The sequence below is a fragment of the Phymastichus coffea genome, unplaced genomic scaffold (genome assembly GCF_024137745.1).
Source record: "Phymastichus coffea isolate CEN01 unplaced genomic scaffold, Cenicafe_Pcof_1.1 PCOF00016, whole genome shotgun sequence".
NCBI classification, from domain to species: domain Eukaryota; kingdom Metazoa; phylum Arthropoda; class Insecta; order Hymenoptera; family Eulophidae; genus Phymastichus; species Phymastichus coffea.
This window is the reverse complement of record NW_026706827.1, coordinates 1,154,414-1,170,337: the sequence shown is the minus strand read 5'-3', so window position 1 is coordinate 1,170,337 and position 15,924 is coordinate 1,154,414. Positions and strand designations below refer to the sequence as shown.

General features: G+C 32.1%; 2 protein-coding genes across 3 annotated transcripts; one reads left to right on the top strand and one right to left on the bottom strand.

Moving 5' to 3' along the window:
- Positions 1-655: 655 nt before the first annotated feature.
- LOC131675078 (uncharacterized) lies at positions 656-8,859 on the bottom strand. 2 transcript variants are annotated; one of them, XM_058953924.1, is made up of 5 exons: positions 8,492-8,859; positions 7,900-8,115; positions 7,509-7,708; positions 7,348-7,408; positions 656-4,144 (listed from the first exon to the last, which is right to left on the bottom strand). In XM_058953924.1, the coding sequence occupies exon 5, from the start codon at positions 4,103-4,105 to the stop codon at positions 2,909-2,911; it is 1,197 nt and encodes a 398-aa protein (XP_058809907.1). In that variant the 5' UTR covers positions 4,106-4,144; positions 7,348-7,408; positions 7,509-7,708; positions 7,900-8,115; positions 8,492-8,859; the 3' UTR covers positions 656-2,908. The 2 variants fall into 2 exon arrangements, with proteins under 2 accessions (XP_058809907.1, XP_058809906.1); XM_058953923.1 differs by having other exon boundaries at positions 7,960-8,115.
- Positions 8,860-9,175: 316 nt separating this feature from the next.
- On the top strand, positions 9,176-13,597 carry LOC131675098 (uncharacterized). Its single transcript, XM_058953943.1, has 6 exons — positions 9,176-9,434; positions 10,919-11,209; positions 11,547-11,603; positions 11,829-12,080; positions 12,208-12,408; positions 12,832-13,597. Exons 1-5 carry the CDS (start codon positions 9,176-9,178, stop codon positions 12,216-12,218), a joined length of 870 nt encoding a protein of 289 aa, XP_058809926.1. The 3' UTR covers positions 12,219-12,408; positions 12,832-13,597.
- Positions 13,598-15,924: the final 2,327 nt, after the last annotated feature.

Genomic DNA, 15,924 nt, shown 5'->3' with positions numbered 1-15,924 from the left:
TGATTGATGAATGTGTACAATTATTCGAGAATTTGCCTTTTTAATAGTAAGTTGTTATAATAAAACAAAAGTCTCTGAATCAGTCATTAAATTTGATTGACAAGGCGCTTCCCAGCCAGCAAGGTTTTTTACCAAAATGTTGCTACAACATTGATTTCCAAACACGGCAACTTAATCGGCAACCAAAAAAAAGGTTTCGGAAATGTTGGAGCAATATTGAAATGTCCGCTTTTATTTGAACCAAAATGTTGCCAAAATGTTATCTCAACAAGTTGCCTCGATGTTTCCACAATGTTGCCACAACAAATATTTGAGAAAATTTGACGCGATCGATGGCTTTGTTGTAGTAATGTTACTGCAATGTTGCAAAAGCGCGGTCACGCAACATTGTCATAACGACGATACAACACGTTGACAACAATCTCCCTGTTCCAGAAGATGTTAGTTCCAACTTGTTAGCAACCTTCTTGAAACATTGTGGCAACATATCGATCTACAGGAATCAACTGCGAAACATTGTAGCAACATTTCCTCAATGTTCCAGCAACGGCTCCAGGACATCACCAAAACATTAATGAAAAAAATATAAAAAAATCATTTTTCGTTTATGCATATGTAATGAGTATAATTTTGAATTTTTTTTTCAAAATCTTGTTTTATTTTTCGATGAACAAAATGTTACATTATTTAGTTTACAAACAACTTATAATCTTAATAATACGTACAAAGCAGAACAATTTGATAATATCGTCTTATTCTTAATATCAACATTTTCATTAATCTCGCAAGGCAACAATCTTAGGCTTTTTTTTTTGGTTACGCTTTTTCATTATATTAAGCTCTACACAAAATTAAAATTGCGCAAAGTGGCTTTATGCACTTGGATTTCTTACGCAAAAAATCACATTGAGTCTGATATACGTTCGTCGATTTTTTTTTGTCAACGCAGCGGTGTGAAACAAATTTTTTTTTTCATATTCATCGAGATGAGATACACCTTTTTTAGTATTTTATATTTTTTTCGGATAGGGTGGTACTTTTTTTACAAAAAAAAAACGTTTCAAAATCAAAATATCTACGAAATAATATTGACCATTATAGGAAAAAAACACATAGTTTCTCTCGAACGTGTTTTTTTTTCAAGTAAAAAGTACAATAATTTTTTTGTCAAGCATGAATGTAGAGCTAATTTGAAGGAATGTGTCATCTATAAAGTGAAACTATTTTTATAATCATCTTATATGTAAGAAGAATTCAATTTTAATCGGACTTTTTTTTCATGATTATTGGCCGAACAGTTTGAAAAAAAATCCGCGGCCGCAAATAAACTACTAAAGATTTTTTTGTTCAGCTTGTAATGAAAAAACACGGCAATTAAAAGCTAAATTTTGTTGAAAACACATTCATTATTTTATATTATTGAAACCCACCATCGTAAACATTGAAAACAAAGTTTTTTTTCAAACTCGTTCAACGGAAGAATAAAACATTTTGATCGCCTCCTGTACGAAAATATTCCAACACAGTCAGATACGGTCAAAACAAATTTGTTTTTTTTTCTTATCACGCAGTAGTTCAATTATAATATGTATTACGAATCCGATATTTCGATATATTTATACAGCCGTCATTGACAATCTTTAAGATCTTAAATTTAATTATAATACAAGTACAGCGATGTATGACTGATTTTTTTTCATATTCATCGAGATTAATTATAATACAAGTACAAGAACGCGGATGTTTTTCTCTATAAGTCGCGCGGTATGATTTTACAAATAGCAGCAGCTTTATACAATCAAATCACTGTAACAGTCAAAGAAATTTTATTCCTTTTTATTGCGTAGTGTGTGTAGAATCGGAAAAACTACTTTAACTTGCTTGTATGGTAATATTAACACTTTGGCTGTAATATCATCAATTTTCCAACATTCAGGAGACGCGCTGTCGTTTTTCTGTACAACATTAATTCCTAGTTGACTAGAAGACAGAGGCTGCGTATATACAGGCCCTAGAATATCCAATTTCTTTCCAACGATGCAGTAATCTTTGTTGTTGCATACAATATTCAAAACTTTAACTACGTGCTGATGATTGACATAGACGTAGCTGTTTTTATCATCATCACAATTTATCTTGAATGTGTCGAATATCCCAACTTTGTACTGTAATACATCTGTAGGTTGGTCTGCTACAGGACCTGTATGATGTTGTTGTTTAAAAATCGGAATATTGTCATTGCACATGTAAAATTCTTTACTCTTTCGATTTTCGATTTCAGTTATTCTGCGCGATATTTGTTGTAAGGGCCGATTCCCATTGCGGATTAGATTTTTTATTCGTCCAATAAAGTTTTCAAACCTGAAGGCTGAAAATGTATCCAATTCTCCGTATCTTCGTACGTCATTAGCTAAGTGATACAAACCATGCACATTATGAGATACATAACGGCGACCATAAAGCTTTTGAAATGTAGGAACAAACATACACAGCAATTTTTCACCATAATCGATCCAAGAATTATATTTACACATCAATGGATTACTGAATATACTTATAGCAACGTGTAGAACTACAAAATGGTTGTAGATAGCAGGAGATACATTATCTTTCAAAACAATTATACCAATGTATAACAAGATTTGTCTCCATTCTGTGGCTTTAAAGAATTTAATATCTTTGAAACTTCGTGGTTTCCTGGCGAACTCGTATGGAATATAATCGGCTAATGTGATCATTGCAGCAGAAATGCGATTAATTACATATGCTGGAAGTTTACAAGAAAGTCGCGCGAACAACCAAATCAAAAATAATTTGCGACAGACACCCAAAAATACCAAGTCCATCGGGTCCAAAGGGACTTGAGATACTAGACCTAGTTTAGGTATTTTTGATAAACTTGATTTTTTTAATTGATAATTTTTTTTTTGTCTTCATCGGAATAGGCAAACTCATTGAATTTGGCATCTTCTCTTAAAGTCGAAATCCCTCCTGGAAAACAAACGCATTTCTTCATTTGACCAACAATTTCACATTTCGTGCAACTAGAATAGCCTGAATGGCATTTCACTCCCAATATATAGGCTTTTGCGGGGGCGTCGCAAATTATGCCATCAATGATTACATTATAATGCGTTTTCAATATGGTGATACCATTATTAACAAAATTCTTCGCTTCTTCTATAAAAAATTTCAAGAATTCATCAGAATCTTCAGGTTTGGAACATCCATTAAAGATGCCTACAATATAAACATTTTTTCCTAGCTTATCCGAGCACAATATAGGCCATAACGTTTTTGCAGTACTTTTTCCCATTGGAGCTCCGTCGACGTTGATTAATAGATCTATGGTTTTTTGTTCAATCTTTAATAATCTTCTATCTAGTGCAATTTTTTCTAAACATGAAGATAATCCAAAATGGCAGTATTCGCCTCCATTTATTTTGTAAATTTCTGTATGTTCAGGAGTTTTAAGTAAAGTTCTTGAATCTAATGGTAATTTCAGTGAAGGAACATCTCGACGCAGTCGGTGCAAAAGGTCTGTGAAAGCTGTTTGTGTTATATTATTGTCAATGACCCATTCAGGAAGTAGAGTTTTTAATTGATCAGACACATTACCGATATTTTCGCTCTTTGAATTATTATCAGATAAAGTATTCGTGACATTAAATTTATAATTAACTGAACTACTAGGATCGTCGGCCTCACAAACATCACTCGATTCGCAATCGCTGTACCCGCTATCCTCACAATCGCTATACCGGTATTCAAATTCAGTGTCTTTCATTATTATATCTTCGTCGATACAGTCGTACCATTCATCATTTGTAAATTTGTCAGCAATGGTTTCACAGCCGAGTATCTTCGTATGAAAATTGCTAGTTAGAGTTTCATTACTATTCTTGATAGGGTCAATGATTTCGTTGCTAATCAAGTAAACTTCATCAGTTTTTTCTTGTATCTGCGTAGTTGATGACTGAGTATCAGCTACATTGCTATAATCATTTCTATTATCAACACATTTCTTGATGAATTTCTTTATTACTTCCATATTCTTCTCAGTTCTATTTTGTACGAGTCTTCTTTTGTGCCTTTTTGTGTACATCCTATCGTTAATCGAGCGCTTACTCCGTTATTGAGCCACCTGAAATGCCAAAGTATAATCTTGTTTAATTGTACACAATATCATCTATGTATTTATTAAGAGGATGGCGTAACCAATTTAAGCTTTGCAGGAAGTCGTTATACATCAACAGTTTGTAATTTAGATTTAAAAAATTGGTCTTTCTGTATTCTCAAGGTCATAAACTATCCGGGATGACTTTCAAATTTGTCAAAAAGTAAAAATTGAGCGAGAAAAACAAAATCGACGGAGACCTATTTCGGAGGGCTCTCTACGCTGCGTAATTTTGAAATCGCTGTTATTCCACCAATATTCACTTCGGATTGATTATTAAAGTCATCCCGGATGACGAATAATCTATAGATTATTATTAAATTCCAACAATTCAAGAAAATTGTAAATTAATTACGTATAATGGAATCTACGAAATTTTGAGGTTAGGGTTTGATACGCCATCCTCTTAATGAAGTGGATTTCGATTTTCATACAACTATTATATCACATTCTATGTATAATTCTGAGATACGTGTGATTTTCCCTTTTAGCCCTATAGTGTCATTTCAAAGTATACATCGTAAAATCGTTTTTAAGATCTGATTGTTAAGAATCGTTTTTAAGACTATGCAGTTTATTCGGTTGGCCGCCATTTCGGCGCATTCATTGTATCGGGTAGATTTTTTTTCACAATGTCGGAATTCCAATCAGCTTCAAGATGCTGTTTTCGAAGTTCCAATATCTTTGCTAAATTTTCCGAAAGACCGGAAAAATTGAAAAAAAAAAACATAATTTTCTAAAAGGCCATTCTCGATATGCACAAAACTTAAACATGTTGTTTTTAGACTAATAAGCTATTCTTTGGCCAAATCACAATATTCTGTGTGGTTCGCTTCACGAGATGTGTTCTCGTAAACATAATATAAAATTTATATAGTGAGCAATTCCACCAATTTTTTAATAATCGGTGCGCAGGTGAGTTCACCAATTTCGCCGGCGATTTTTTCTATGTTAGTACATAAAAAAAAAGAAATCTTTAGGCAATTTCAGATTTTTTTAGCGCACATATGAGCAATTCCACAAAAAATGCCTCATAATTCGGGACAGTTTTTGAAAAAAGTCAAATCGAGTGCACGCCTTACAAATATGATTTTCTTATTCTACATCAAATATGGAACCAGAAAATCCATGTGCCCACAACGGCTCGCCCGTGTGACAACCTTTTTTCCTTAATAAAAGTTAAAAAAAAAGACCAAAGAAAAACTTAACTTTTCATGGTTTTTTTAAATTATATGAAAAACAAAAAAACGATAGCGAAAATCTGACTTCAGATTCGAATTCTATGACTCAAAATACATCAAAAACCATACCTCATTTATTTTTTATTCCTAATTTTGAGCCCTACAGAGCCTATCAAAGTCGGAAACTCCGTAAAATACAAAATTTCTTATTGAATAAATTCAAGTAAAATCAACTTTTTATGAATTTTCGTCGTTTTTTCAAATTTACAGAAAAACTAAAAAAAGATAGCGTAAATCTGATTTCAGATTTGAATTCTACGGCTCAAAATACATCGAAAAACATATTCAGTTTTATTTTTCATCACAATTTGACCTTCGCAGAGCTCTTTGAACACGTAAATCTCACTCAAATGTGCAAACACCTCGAAATTTTACTATTTTTAAGGGTTTATAGAGTATCAAACATTGACAGGCTTTGTAGGATTCACTGCATTGGCGGAGTGCTTCCTGGTAAAGCGTCAAAAACGGTACTCTTTTATAATCGTTGCTACCCATTTTTCAAATAACTTCAATGTTGACAAATGCAGTTATTTTAAATTTGGCTGTTTTCCGGGCTACTTTCAGCATTCAAAGAAGAGAATGGAAAATGTTTCAAATCCCTAGCAAGCATAGATTCGCAACGGTGACTGGTACAAAATTGAACGAAAAACAAGAAATTCAGAAAAAAACGACGTTCCAGTTGAGTGACTCTAAAAAATTTTCTAATCAGTCAAACTGGATGATTCTTGTGTCTCCCGATTACTTAAATGAAAATTCAAATAATAAACAAAAAATTGGAAGAATAAAAGCAAAAATAATCGCTACAAGGTACAACCAAATTTGAGTCACCAAAACCCGAAAATTTTTTGCGATACTTCATTGTCGAAAAATGACTATAAAATTTTTTCTACTCACTATAACACGATAAATCTTTTTTCCCACCGACCCACCACACAATCCAATAGATTAGAAAAACAAATGAAGCAATTACTCTAATAGGTTCGCCAAGATGATGCGAAAGTCATTTACATACATACACACACACACACACACTATTAAATATCCTTATGGATATTTAATAGAAAGAAACGCCACCACTTTTTTCTGTAATAACACTTTCGACGTTCTCTATATGTAGCAGCAAAAAAAGTTCTTTGGCAAACAAATCGCGATGGTGATTTTTGAATACTCTTCAATTTTAATATAATATGTTCAGAATTCAATGACTGATATAAATATGAAACTTATAAGGTGGATATCCAGAGTAAATTTAATTTTTTTCTTTTTAGACCAAAGATTTTGAAACTTTGTCTACATATTGTACATAAAAAAACGATAATTTTGTGTTTTTGCTATAATTTTTTCTTAGTTTATGTTCACCTAATAAACAGATCAAACTGCTTTTTTTCAGTTTGTTATAAAAGTTCCATCCGCATACTACTTTGACCAAAATATTTTATTAAAGGCTCATTTTGTTCGATCAAACCAACCTTACTAAATTCAAATAAAAATTGTCATCGACACCTATCTCCCACTAAAATAAACCATCAAATATAATTTTAATCTGAAAGTTTGATAAATAGTCAACCTCATTTGAACATTTAATGGCTTATTTTAATTGAAGGTTGGTTTCGGTGACAAATTTTAGGTGGCTTTATAAGCTTAATTTCATCGATGAAAATGAGCACTCAAACAACTACTATGGTCAAAGTAGTATACGCATGGAACATTTTCAATAAAAAAAGACAGTCAAATTAATATGATAAAGTTGAACAGAAATATATTGGTACAATTGACTTTGCAGTATAAAATAGAATCAGTGTACAAATTTGATAATCCTACATGAAGGACTTCAATTTCCATCCTTCAATGTGAGAAAATAATGTAGAAATTATAACTAAAAACCCATCATATTAATTGCCTATCTCTCAGAAAAAAATTAATAAATACCTTGTTCATCTTGTGTGTAAATTAATTGCGTAATTGATAGCAGTTTCAATTGAAGATGTCCCTGTGGAGTATGCAAAAAAAAACAAATTAATAAGATACTTGAAAATGAGATTGAGCTATCATTGAAAATTTTTCAATGAATTTTTGGTATGATTACTTACTTAGAAATAATGCATATATTCTGGTCTATCACCAAGCGATGAAAATTATCCTAACTATACAGCAGTCCACCACATAGAAGAACTTCATGATCATTGTGCTAGACTGTCTCTGTCGAGAAAGAAATGAGCTCGTATTGAGTTCTTCTCATGCCCAAAGCCAAGGCAAAGGTCGTTAGTTGCTTAATAGAGTCAATTCATAACTGAAAATATAATATTATTGATTGAACTATGGATCAATATAAGTTTGTATGTTTTATGTTATATATCCATATGTAATGTGAAACCCAAAACATAGTATTAGTAAAGATAAATGACTAATGTTATAATGACGTATGCAGGTCAACATAATCTAATATAATTAAAAAATTCATCGTGCAAGTATCAAACTTACTGATTGCCTTTGAAACAATCGTGAGATCAAGTTATTTCTTACTTATAAATTTATAAGTACCATGGTCTTTCAGCTGGATCTTCAACTTCTTGACTCCCTTGGTTCAAAGTCCAAAATGTGACACTCTGTTATTGTATCAGGACTCCTAGCATATTATATCAACATTTCTTCCACAAGTAGTTGAAACCTCACATATTAATCAATATGTCTTGTCAACTATAAAAAAAATTGAATAAAATAACTAATGATGGATCATAGTATAAGCATTTCATATAAATAACTGATATAACTATCGTTATAGCTTAAAATTATGGTTGAAAAAGCAATAAAGAAATAAATTCATTGAAATTGTCACTGAATTTGTAGTTGAAAAATATCTAATGTTATTATCTGAATATCTTTTTAGGTATCACATATAAATCTCATTGATACTAATACTCAATACTGAGTCAATTCAAAACACCTTGCTTCGTTCCAGCATGTAATTCAAAATAGAATGTCAGTGCAAACACCAATTATAAAATTACGCACATTTGTAGGTTATGAATGCTATTGAATCAAATAAGAAAGTGTTGTAATTTTATACTATTACCCTAAGATTTTTATTTTGCAAAAAGGCTTGCACAGATGACACAGGTCCGAGAACCATAGAATTTAACGAAGTCGTATGATATGTACTGCTCCGATACTTCCAAAAATCACTCCGGAGGTACGTACATACACAAAGGCCAAAATGAAAAAAGTTTTTTGTGGTGGATTTCACATGCCAACAATTCCGAGTAATACTCTTGTGCGTGCGTGGTACGAGATTTGGCAACCGCACCAGTTAGGCAAATCCATGCATAGGCGAATCTAAACGTAACTTGCGTTGTTGCCAAGTTTACGTGCTTCACAAAATCTAAGCTAAGCGAGAAGCGAGCTAGTCAACGCCGATCAGAGCAAGGCAGTGAGACATCGCAACACAACGGCAGCCGCTATACTGGTGCTGGTGTGTATACGGAGCTCAGACTCAGATAGTCGATGTATGTACCGGAGCAACGGGAAGAAAGAGGGGATCACTCACCGCCATTTTTGCCGCCTGCCGGTTGTGTTTGTCTCTCATATATCTCTCAGCGATGTAGCAGCGTGCGTGCCAGCGTGCTTGCGCCTACCGGTCTTCAATCGCGTTTTGTCGTATATACCTAGTCAGCCAAGTAAAAGTTTCTTCGCTTAATTCGCTCTTAATTGTTAAAGAACTTATTTCTATAAATAAAACGGTAGTGGTAACGTGTGAAAGATGGAAAGTGAAAGGGAAAGTGGTATGAAGAAAAAAATCAAACTGAAAGTAGTGAAATTTGTCAAATCATCGGAAATCACCACAGTACCAGAAAATTGGTTAAAAGAACAAGATGAAGATGCAGAAGAGAGTGAACAAATTGTTAAATGCTCGTGGCCAAACAAGAAAAGCGAGTATGAAATACAGGCGATGATAGAGAAAAGGTCAGCAAGCAAGAATTCATGGCCTACGTACTGTGTGGAAATTCTTGGAACTGCCGGTGAGTTTATTATTTTTTTTTTCGGCTGTTTGGAGTTTGTTATCTATGCTTTACGCTGTCGAATGAAATTCAGTATCCGATGCGCGATGCTTTTTCGTGAGTTGAGTGGGAAATCGATCGTTGCACATACGACTAGCTGCAATCTTAAGTCTTTTGGGAGTACGCGATAGTGATTTAGAAGTTTTCATTGTTTAACAAATATACTTTATTTTTATTTTTTTTTAAGAAAAATGGATAGTCGACATAAAAACTTTTTATATAAATAATTTGAAAAGAGTCGAATTCGTTGGACGATGTATTATAAATCATTTGTAAGCTAGGATACAAAAATGTTTAAATAAGAAAAGAAGAAAAAAAAGGGAAAATCAACTTCCTTCACCCTCATTTCAAAAGTCGATTTTTTTATTTCTCTCTCGTCTAACAGGACGCATATAACGCTTGCTTGCAACACGTGGAGTCGCCTCGCGTGGCCAAAGCTTTACGATTTTTTCCACGTATATATAAGTGTCGCGTGTCTGCGACTATTTACGCAGAAAAAAAAAGCAAAAAAAAAAGAAAAGAGATGCTCATATTTTTCTATATAGCCACACGTCTCTGGACGTGCGAAAAACCTAAAAGGATTGTTAAAAATTTTGCAATTTTTTTATGTACGCGGAACGTCAACAATATCCGGTTTTTGAATATTTTATAATAAAATTTTTTTTACTGTAAGTTACTTTCGTTTACGATGTGAATTTTTTTTAATAATTTTATTCGAATATTGTATTTAGTTCAATTGAAAAAAAATACCGAATAAAATAAAAAAATTATCAATGCACTTATATGTTTTTACCGTTCAATGAGCATAAAATGCTTATCATTTGATAAATGCGATTCGATTTAAACAATTTTAATGAAATAAACAAGGTTTGTACAAAATGTATATTATCTCGTTTTTCACCCGATTTTGTTCGGATAATTCTCACTTCATTTACGTGTTTTTGTATGTTTATTGCTCTCAGAGGAAAACAAATACTCTCGTGCTTCTCTCTTTCTCTATCTCTTTCTCCTTCGTGTCGAGTAACTCAAATTAAATTTACATGCCGTTTGGCTTACACACACACTCACTCGAGTGCAATGAATTGTAAGTCCGTGTAACGTAATTTTCAAAACTCGAGAATTTAAAATCAAAGATATAAGCTTTTCTTCGATGTCATTGAAATCAAATTTTTTTATTCTCGCAAATGATTAACATTGTATACCAATAAAGTTCAATTTAACTTCTCAATAGCATAGGTATATAGTCGCCCCATAAGGATTATTTTGATAAAACTTCGTAAACGCGTTGCAAACAAAGTTTAACACTCATTAACTACCGATAACATATCGCCATCAAAGAGTGGAGTTTTCAACGCGAGAGACCATGAAATGAGAATATTGTAACTGCATTTTTATTTCTCACCTTCTCGTAAATGTACTTAATTCAATATTTATTTCTTTCATAGACACATTGCTAGAAGCTAAAGCCAAAGAAAAAATAGCTTCTTCGGATGAAAACTGCACTGATATTGACGCAAAGTACGATCGTCAAATGAAGGAAGCGCAAGAAAGGTTGACATTGAAGTCCAAGAGGAATCGAAAACGAAAGAAGCACGACGATTACGTATACGATGCTGAAGTTGATTCGTCCGATTCTGAATCAGACGAATCAAGTGACCGTACCGGCGAAAATGATGGATCAAACGTGCCTGAGGAGACGCCGCCCCGCGTGCCGCAAGACCAAATCTTTAAACCTCGTGAGTTTACATAATATTTATTTATCAACACTTGATAATATTCCAAAATAATGTTATTTCTATAATCGCTTTTTTCATAAGTCTCATCGTTAAAACTATTTTTTTTTAAATTAATTATCATAATTCTCCAAAATAATATATGCTAAATAAAAATTGAAGATTGATAAAATACATCAACGATTTAGTAATCGAGTAATTTTTTAATGTTCACATTAGAATATATGCCTTGAAATAAAATTTTTTTTTATTGTTTGCCTTCTAGAATATAATCTTTAATCATGATATTTATTTAGATATTTAGATACACTTAATTCTTCAACAAATTCTAATTCTGTAGAGGCAAGCTTTGCAACTAACAATGAATCGATGGAGGATGGCGACTCGATGAATGAAGGTATAAGTTGGAAATTGTTCTCTATTAAGAAATAAATAATTTTGATGACGTACAATTATAAAAATAATGTTGAAAATTGTATATAACCATTTTCTAATATTCAACTCAACTTTAGAATATTTCACTAAATTCTAAAAAATCTTTTGTGTAAATTGTATTGCATGTTTTTAACAACAAAGTTCTTAATAATTTTTCATATTGCAATGCATGTATTCCAATGTTTAGATGATCTCTTGCACAAGAAGAAAGATGAATTTGATAACATACAGGACAACGCTGTTGGTGATGGTACCATTGCGCTTGAAGAGGAAAATATGGATGAAATTACCAATGTTCTGGCTGAGACTCAAGATTCACCCAAAGGACCACTTGAAACACTTGAAAATGAAGAAGCTTTTCATACATCTCAAGCACCATCGGGTCAACAAAAATCTACAAGTAACGAGGATTTATCCAAAAGTGAAAGTACCACTGAAGGTATGTACACGTTCATTTCTCACAACTACTATCTTCTCTAATTGCTCCCGTTTTTAATAATGTTATGAAAAGAATCATTTATTCTTTGCTTTTATAACATTTATTTATAAAACGTCTTTTTTTTAAGGCAAACCTTAGAACATTGTTCAATTGTTGAAGTGGCGCGATCTAACGGTGGTTCCATCCATCTGGGTATCCAAAGATAAAACGACTACCCGTTGGCCTCCCGATGAATCAAAAAATCTTGTACGCAATTACATTGTTCAACGTGTAAAACCTTGTGACGACTGGAGAACCATAAGTATCAAGCAATTCATCGATTCTGCAGGTAATCCACTTGAACAAATCAATTGATTTCATTTCCTCAATTTGAATTAGCTACAATAAACTTTTTTTCAACTTATTTTCTACTTTTGAAAATTACAATTGAGAAATAAAAATCTGTGGTTTCCTGGCATAACCGGACATCTGGTTTTTCGCGATTTCAAGTTATCTCATTTTTAAGTACGAATAGAACATCTATAATTAACATTTCGTTTATGGAATTGATTTTTAGTCTTAATTACTAATAATAGGAACCCTTAGAAAAACTTTCTGAATGCAATTCGCCAATCATTAATATTTTATTCGTATTTGAAAAAGGGACAACTTGAAATCGCGAAAAACCAGATGTCTGGTTATGCCGGGAAGCCACAGAAATGTTGATTGCAAATAATTACCAATGCTTATAAACATTTTCAATATTTTTCAGAAACATATGCCTTGGCATGCGAGTTTATTGACAAGAAAGAAAAAGATCTTGAAAAAGATAAGAACTCACTAAGGATTTCAAGTGATATTCACATGGCCAACTCAACAGTAAAGGAGGACTTTTCGCCGAAAGATTTTTTAAACATAGACGAAAACGATCTCAATGCTATGAATTCAGACGAGATGTTTAAGTGTACTTTGCGTAAGTTTTATGTTCCAATTTTATATATATTGATTACTATAGACGAGGTGTACTTTTCACTCGTCAGAGTGTCTTGGTGTCTTGATTTATAATTTATAAACAATAACGAAAAATTATATGCTTGCAGTTGGTGTCCAAGAGGTTTGTCGTAATCATCATCGTATTTCGGAGGATTTAAAATTTCAAGCAATTGCAGGAAATAATTCTGCACTTGCATATACATCTTCTCCGGCGTCTTCAGCCTACAAACTAGATAAAGTTAGAGAAGATTTTCCAGCCACATCTTTGAGACACTTCAAAGAAAATGAAACCAAATTAGAGAATGAAGCATACGCTGCCGCAGTTGTAAGTCTTTCAACGTATTTTCACTTAAAGTAATATTGAAGTATACTTCAATTTTTAAGTGAATACATTTTTATCTTATATTTCTAGACCGAATTTTTGCGCGATCTTGGCGGACCTACCGGGCATAGGCGTGTTCACACCATGCTCAGTCGAACTGTGAGTGACAAAGTTGGCTCTTACTTTACATTTCTCGGCATGAGCAACACGAAAATTAATTTTTCTGCACAGAAAATCTGGAAAATTATCAGAGGTATGTATTTATTAGAATATTGTGCATCAAACATCTACAGCATTTATCTTTTACCTTATGCTCTTGAAGATATTGCTGTGGAAGCACACAAACATCAGGGCTATACATTCGATGCAGCAGGTACAAGCTGTGGCGCATGGTTGAGACAAGCACCATTTAATTTGGAGAAAAAAAGGAAAAGAAATGCAAAGTATATACATTTTTAATTATTGTCGAATAAGCGCAATATGAAGATATTTTTATCGCGATTATTTTTTTCATTTTAGAAAAAAAAAGCTGACCCTTGAAGATATGATTCATGAAGAAGAAAATGAAGACTGAAACGTTACAACAGAAAAATCGAGACGTTTTAGCGTAGTAAATGCCATCTTACTTCATATTGCATTTGTGCAACGAAAATTACATGTGGCTGTTCTGCTTTCATGCTTGAAATGTTCAAAATAATTTATTTTTTCTTTTTTCTGTGCTTTTTTGAAACTCTTTTTCAAATAATCTTGAAAAAAAGTCCGATTGAGATGGAATTTTTCTTATATACTTATAAGATAATTATAAAAATAGTTTCACTCTGTAGATGATACATTCTTTCAAATTTGCGCTAAATTCGCACTAAAGAAAAAATCGTCGAGATAAACTATATATACTTTTTTCCTACAACGGTCATTATTACCTTGTAAATCTTTTGATTTGCAAACGAAAAAAAATATAAAGTATAAAAAAAGGTTTATCTCATCTCGATGAATATGAAAAGAAAAATCGCTGCGTTAACAAAAAAAAATATAAAGATATTCCAGGCAGAATGCTATTGCCAAAGCCTCTTTTTTTTCTTACACTACTGTACGATAAGAAAAAAACCAATTTGTTTCGCGCGTATTTGACTTTGTTGGAATGCTTTCATGCGCGAGATTTTCAAAAAGTTTTAATTTTAAAAAAATACATGTTCGGCAGAAGCTATTTTTTTTTCCTATAACGGTCAATATTATCTCGCAGATATTTTGATTTGCAAAATTTATTTGAAAAAAAAAACACTTCATTACAATGTCCGAAAAAAATATAAAGTATAAAACAAGGTTTATCTCATCTCGATGAATATGAAAAAAAATCAGTTATACATCGCTGTACTTATATTATAATTAAATTTAAGATCTCAAAGATTGTCAATGACGGCTGTATAAATATATCGAAATATCGGATTCGTAATACATATTATAATTGAACTACTGCGTGATAAGAAAAAAAAACAAATTTGTTTTGACCGTATCTGACTGTGTTGGAATATTTTCGTACAGGAGGCGATCAAAATGTTTTATTCTTCCGTTGAACGAGTTTGAAAAAAAACTTTGTTTTCAATGTTTACGATGGTGGGTTTCAATAATATAAAATAATGAATGTGTTTTCAACAAAATTTAGCTTTTAATTGCCGTGTTTTTTCATTACAAGCTGAACAAAAAAATCTTTAGTAGTTTATTTGCGGCCGCGGATTTTTTTTCAAACTGTTCGACCAATAATCATGAAAAAAAAGTCCGATTAAAATTGAATTCTTCTTACATATAAGATGATTATAAAAATAGTTTCACTTTATAGATGACACATTCCTTCAAATTAGCTCTACATTCATGCTTGACAAAAAAATTATTGTACTTTTTACTTGAAAAAAAAACACACGTTCGAGAGAAACTATGTGTTTTTTTCCTATAATGGTCAATATTATTTCGTAGATATTTTGATTTTGAAACGTTTTTTTTTTGTAAAAAAAGTACCACCCTATCCGAAAAAAATATAAAATACTAAAAAAGGTGTATCTCATCTCGATGAATATGAAAAAAAAAATTTGTTTCACACCGCTGCGTTGACAAAAAAAAATCGACGAACGTATATCAGACTGAATGTGATTTTTTGCGTAAGAAATCCAAGTGCATAAAGCCACTTTGCGCAATTTTAATTTTGTGTAGAGCTTAATATAATGAAAAAGCGTAACCAAAAAAAAAAGCCTAAGATTGTTGCCTTGCGAGATTAATGAAAATGTTGATATTAAGAATAAGACGATATTATCAAATTGTTCTGCTTTGTACGTATTATTAAGATTATAAGTTGTTTGTAAACTAAATAATGTAACATTTTGTTCATCGAAAAATAAAACAAGATTTTGAAAAAAAAATTCAAAATTATACTCATTACATATGCATAAACGAAAAATGATTTTTTTTATATTTTTTTCATTAATGTTTTGGTGATGTCCTGGAGCCGTTGCTGGAACATTGAGGAAATGTTGCTACAATGTTTCGCAGTTGATTCCTGTA

Coding starts and splice junctions, on each gene's coding strand:
- LOC131675078 (XM_058953924.1), bottom strand. CDS start 4,105: ATGTACACAAAAAGGCACAAAAGAAGACTCGTACAAAATAGAACTGAG.
- LOC131675098 (XM_058953943.1), top strand. CDS start 9,176: ATGGAAAGTGAAAGGGAAAGTGGTATGAAGAAAAAAATCAAACTGAAA. Junction 9,435..10,918: donor GGAAATTCTTGGAACTGCCG/GTGAGTTTATTA, acceptor TTTCTTTCATAG/ACACATTGCTAGAAGCTAAA. Junction 11,210..11,546: donor AGACCAAATCTTTAAACCTC/GTGAGTTTACAT, acceptor CTAATTCTGTAG/AGGCAAGCTTTGCAACTAAC.